The following is a 6000-nucleotide window of genomic DNA, read 5'->3' as shown; positions in this document are numbered from 1 at the left end:
TTGCAGTTGTTCACTGAGCCACAATAGTCTATTCCTAACTAGGAGGAAATTAGTACCATTAAGTGGCTCGGAGTGGCGTGGAATTGAGATGGACGATGAGATGATCGTCAATGAACACAATGGCATTGGCAGCCACTGTTATTGCCAGAGTCATCTCACATTCACATTAGACGCATATGCCAACAACCCAGATGTGCCCCCCCCCCCACATCACACCCAGCAAATCCAGAGATCACATTTTGCAGCCAAAATCCTTCACAAACCTGTGTAACCAGGACAGTAGGGAGGTGAAAACAAAACACACACACACTCATAAAATAATATTCATACACACAAAAACAAAGCCCCCCCCAAACAAACAAACAAAAGAAAAAAAAAAAAAAAACAAACAAAAAACAAGCCAGGAGCAGTGAAAGAAAGAAACAACCATCTAATTGAAAACAGTAAGAGCTGGCTTCACGAGACACAGGCAGCATAAAGACTCAGAATTGCATAATTATACCAGTCGATACCCGACACAGTGAACACTGCCACCTCTGCTGCAGACGTCAAATGAGTTCCACATAATTTAACCAAATCCTGGGCAGGACCTGTGGCCCCCCCCCCACACACTACACACACACACTCACACACCTCACACACACACACACACACACACACACACACACACACACACACACACTGTACTCTTTCTCCCCCACCTCCACACACTATGAAATTAAGGTCAGTATTTCTTGGTAGTGATGTCACCTACTGCTCTTGCAACTGGGCAGAATGAATTCCACCCAACACTCCCTGAACACCCCCACGCCCAACACGTCAGTGTTTGAGGTCAACAGGAACCCATCTACTGTCCATCCAATATTTCATTACCCAAGGGCTCGAGTTGCATCAATGTGCTAAAGCACAAAAACAATTATTTACAATGGATATACACAGTGTAACATAATTTCTTGACATTCGTGCACACACGCACACACACACGATTAGAAGGCCCAAGAGCAGTTTTGTACCACAGCCATCTCCAGGGAGCTCTTACAGGCCCCACACAGGAGTCTGAAAGGCCCAAAGCACTTCCACTTTGTACATCTTCGCCTTAATCAAGACTCTTCTATTCAGCAATTTGACCTTTTGTTCAAAACAGGATTATCACCTCCCCCACCGCACACTTAAAAAAAATTATTTATTTTGTTCCCTCCCCCAGCCAGTTACCACGGACGACCTGTGTGACAAACATAATTGCAATAATTTGTTAAACGCCATGGCAACCCACATTAGAATGGGGCGACCGGGGTGCATGTGGGGGGGGGGGCACTCTCATTTTGGTGAGGACTCCAGGAGTCAAGGAACAGACGACAAGAGGGGGGGGGGGGGGGGGGGGGGGGGGCGGGGGGGGGTGGGTAAGAGAGGAGCAGGTATTTGCTTTGTGTCCAAAGGGGCCGCTGTATTGATAATAGCAGCAGGCTAAAGGTGCTACAGCAGTTGTGTGTGTGATTAATGTCCTCCACCACAGCTTGGCAAAAGGCTCTACAAACAACGCAGACTTCCAATCTGTAACTACGCAAGTCCCACACCACACCACCCAACACCCCCAAAACACCCCAACCTTCCCACAAGTCACCCCCCCACTTCATTACCACAGGCCGGCCTTCTCCCTCCATCTCCGCCAACAAACATCTCTATTTGAGCTCTCCCCTCAGCTGAAAGGAATCCTTATTACACAATATTACCCCTCTCCATCGCTCCCCGATGTGGGCGCGGGGTGTGTGTGTGTGTGTGTGTGGGGGGGGGGGGGGTCCCACACATCAGCACAGTCCTGCGGCCCCAGGTTGGCGGGGGTGTTAGCATTCACAGCCAGCAGCTGCTTTGCACCTACTTACAATGGGGGCCGCAGGAGGGAGGGGGGGGGGGGCACATTCACACCACTAATTGATTTCTGCACAGCGCGGGGGGGGGGGTTGGGTCCAACATCCGTGGCCAACAGGATTCACTGGTCACTCACTCTTCCTCTCTCTCTCTCTACCGCTCTCTCTCTCTACCTCCCCAGACTGGCCGCTGTCATGTTGACTGGTAATGGAATATTCAAGAAGCCCTCTTAGAACCACGAAAGCATTCCAGAACCCAGCAAGCGCTCCAGAACCCAGCAAGCGCTCCAGAACCCAACAAGCGCTCCAGAACCCCCCCCCCCCCCCCCCCAAAAAAAAAAAAACTAGGGGAATAACAACCCAGAAGCTCCTTTGCATTTACAAACTATTTTCAAAATATCTATTTTAAACGGTGTAACGCTCATCATAATTATGTTGCATTGCGGCAATTCAAAAACTAACACTCAGCAGAGCCAAGACCTAATTATCCATTCATGGGACTGAAGAAACCATTAACACTAGCAGTGTTAAAGCATACCGCACAACAGGCCTGAATGCCACTGCGTGCTGTTGGGGACTTCAGGGAGGGCTGTAGCCAACACCGCCCCCAGAACCAAGATGTTGGGCAAACCTGCAGAACTTTTGGCCTTTTAGTCATGTGATTGGCAACCCCAGAGGACAGGGAAGAGAACACACTCAGGTTGGAGAAAGAACAACCCTGAACCCCCCACCCTTCTAGGGGGTGTCCGGAGGGCAGTGTGATCAGAGTAGATGCATCACCTTTATTGAATCACAATTGTTACACACTGAAATGTGTAAAAAAAAAACAAAACAAATCAATAAAGGGGTCAAAATATCAAGCACCAGTGGCCAGATTGTGAATCTCAGAGAGAAACATTTAAATAAAGCCCCAAACAGCATTTTAAGGATATTAGATTATAGACAAGCTACAGACATGCAAAAGACTTAAAAATGTTTAGACATCCCAGTGAGCACAGCTGGATCAATGGTGAGGAAATGGAAGCTGGATCAAGTTCTACTGTCAATGCCTTTATAAGACCATCTATCAGAACTCAAAGGGCCTTGTGAGGGAATCCACAGACACACCAACAATCCCTCTGAAGACGCTCAGATGGTTGAGGCTGGAGTGCAGGTGCACCAGCGGACATGAGATCACAACCCCTGCGTATAACTGGTATGTGAAGGTGATTGGATCGAAGCCATTACTGGTGGACACCCCATCATAGCCCGTGGGGAGTTTGCCTGGAGGAGTCAGCGACCGAAGTAAAATGTGGGATATTACACACTACACAAAGCTAAGATTCCTTAAAAATCCAGCCGTGGAGAACAGGGGGGCAGCAGCACACTGTGGACACGTTTCCCTCAATGGGGACTGGACATCTTGTTAAAACTCAAAGGTGGACAACTGGTATAACATACAGGCAGATATCGACTTGGGCGTGCGGAAACTCTAACGCCTCTTTTCAGCAGGACCATCGTCCAACGAACGAGAAAAATGCAACACTAGAACGACTGAACAAAAAGACAAAATATACAGCGTGAAACATGGCCATTTTCACACTTTTCTCCCACACTTTGTGACACGGTTAGTGATGGCATGACCTGGGCTCTTCATGAATGAAAGTTTCAAATGCTGACAGAAATGTGAACCATAAGGATGTGCCAAGCTTGAGAAATAAAAGTTACAATCATTCCTCTAGTACCAACCATCAAACCGTTTAACCATGACAACTGGACAATTTCAGTTTTATTTGTTAACTTGGCAACTGACACTGAAATGTAATCTTCTGTCTTTAGGGCTGACACATGGTCTAAAATAGTCATCGTACAAAATTCTGACTCCAAACACTGCTGATGGTTCAGTGCGTCGCGTTCGTCAGGTTTCACGTGGTTGGCGAGCACGTTTGGTTTGGCACCCAGCCAAGTTCTCCAAGGTCTGTCCAGATCCACCAGTTTACTGCCCACAGGCGGTAAGCTGCATGGTCTTGCCAAAATCACCAGCTATGGCAGTTTCCTGAGCAACTGTTGCAGCTGTCAGAAGAATCGTGGAGACCTGCGTGTGACCCGTACAAAGCAGCAAGCCCTTCTCAATCCGGCCGCCGAGCAGGAATATTACCATTTTAGCAACACTTAATACTTAATTCAGAGTTCAGAGCCTTCAGGCTGGAGAGTGGATTTTCTGGACAAGACGAATAACTGCTATTTCTGATCAAAAAGAAAAGTGATACAGTGCTGGATCTGCAATCCCTAAAAAACACTGAAAATCAAACCCCATCCTGTTTTCTCTTATTAATTACATGGAGCTGCAACACACATTAAGAAATGAATTAGACGTTATTAGAGCTCAAATGCTCATTGTCTTTACTGGAGATGACGAGTCTTACAGATGTCCACGTCTAGCAACATGTAGTGAAAACGGTGTAAAAGGAACACCTCCTCATAGATGAATAACAGATTCATTAAACAAAGGTTCTGAAAACCTAGATTTACATAAAACCTACAGTTTATCATGACAGTGATGAAGCATTTTTCATATGCATCTGTCCGCATGTCCATATTCCTGCACGTCCGTGTACCTATATGTCAATAGTCATATTTCCCGCGTCACAATACAGTGGTGGTGGCACTCTTTAAAGGTATCGCTAATCTCACGCTTCCCTAAACATTAAGACTTTAAATATCTCTCTTTCCTAAACGGCGTGCCTCCTCTTAGCGTCGCCATGGCAAAACGCCACCGTTGCACTGGTAGACTACATGTACCAAATTACAGTTGTGCTCAGTTCAGTCATTCATGACTGTAACCATTGAACAGTTCTGGCATCCTGTAATCAGGAGGCCAGACGATATCGCACGAGCTAACGTGATTGGTGAAAATTCAGTCGGAGAGGGGTCAGGTGGTCAGATCTGGGGGAGGAGATTTGGTGCAGTAGGGCGGAGGCTGGAGGCTTTAGGTGGAGCTGCTGCTTTGGCTGCGTTGATACAGGTAAAACTATACGACCACACATCTTACTCCCATAAAACCACCTCTTAAACCCGTGGGAGCGTCTAGGAGCGAACGCCAAGGTGCTGGAGCTCGGGGGCCGCTGGGTCAAACTTACGCTGTAGTACTTCCGGACGTGGCGACGGACGTCCAGGAGAAGTTTGTTGGAGATCCGGACCGGATGGTGCAGAGGGCTCCCGGTGCAGGACACACCACAGCAGCGCTCAGGACTGGGCTCCCGGACACCTCCCTGGAACAGAGACGCCGTCAGCAAAGATCCAGGGCGCACGGCTACGAGGACACGCTAACGGAGCCGACAACAAGGCCCAATACGACCCCGCCTCCCTCAGAGCAGAACGTCAGACCTCAAGATGGCCAGACGGTCGGCCCGGCGGACAGATAACATTCGGACATTCCAGCCAGCCAGCACCATAATGGGTTCAGCACAGTCGTGCTACAGACTAAAGCTTCCAGTATTCAGGATGGAAAGCATTAAAAAAATGAAATGAAAGTGAAGGGGTAAAAAAAAAGGTGTTGTGCCATTAACCTTTCAGCCCAGGGCCGGTGACAGCTGAAGAAAAGGACGGCAGGCTGCTCGTCTCGTGTGGAGGTTTTACCCACACGTTCAGGACCAAAAAGCCCACGGCGCTCCTGCCGAGGCCCCGCGGAAGCAGCGCAGACCGAACGGCAGAGAGAAAAAAAAAACCTTCGTCCATGTTTTCCACCCCCGCATGTAGCAAGGGGGAGGCAGAGGCGGACGGACTCGCACAGTATGGAGGTGGGGGGTGAGGGTGGGGATGGGGGGTGTTGGTCAGGGTGGTGGTGGGGTGTCGCATGGACCCTGTTCGCAGCATCAGCCACGATCGCAGGGTGTCAGGACCAGACGGTGCATCTCTGGCTTTGCTCGGTGTCCCTCGAGGGGGGGGCGCTGGTGTTCCTGCTCACCACCCCCTCCTCTCGGAGTGGCGGGTCCTGATAAGGGGGCGTCCACAGCACTTCCAGACGCCCGCACGGCCCAGAGAGTCAAGGCTTCCATTCCTTTCATCCCCCCACGCCTGGACTAATTACAGGCTCTTATCAGTGAAGCCTGCACAACAGTATGTGTGCGAGTGTGTGTGTGTGTGTGTGTGTGTG

At 49.3% G+C, this 6000-nt stretch overlaps 1 protein-coding gene across 1 annotated transcript in view; it reads right to left on the bottom strand.

The window, feature by feature from the left end:
- pola1 (polymerase (DNA directed), alpha 1) overlaps positions 1-6000 on the bottom strand; it is a 36172-nt gene that overhangs the window by 6357 nt on the left and 23815 nt on the right. Inside the window, 1 exon segment of the mRNA XM_077013332.1 lies at positions 4985-5116. Within this exon segment, the coding sequence (XP_076869447.1) occupies positions 4985-5116 (132 nt within the window).

This window comes from Brachyhypopomus gauderio, chromosome 7 (genome assembly GCF_052324685.1).
Source record: "Brachyhypopomus gauderio isolate BG-103 chromosome 7, BGAUD_0.2, whole genome shotgun sequence".
In the NCBI taxonomy this organism is placed as follows: domain Eukaryota; kingdom Metazoa; phylum Chordata; class Actinopteri; order Gymnotiformes; family Hypopomidae; genus Brachyhypopomus; species Brachyhypopomus gauderio.
Note: the sequence above shows the minus strand (reverse complement) of the source record. Positions and strands in the feature narration are given on the sequence as shown.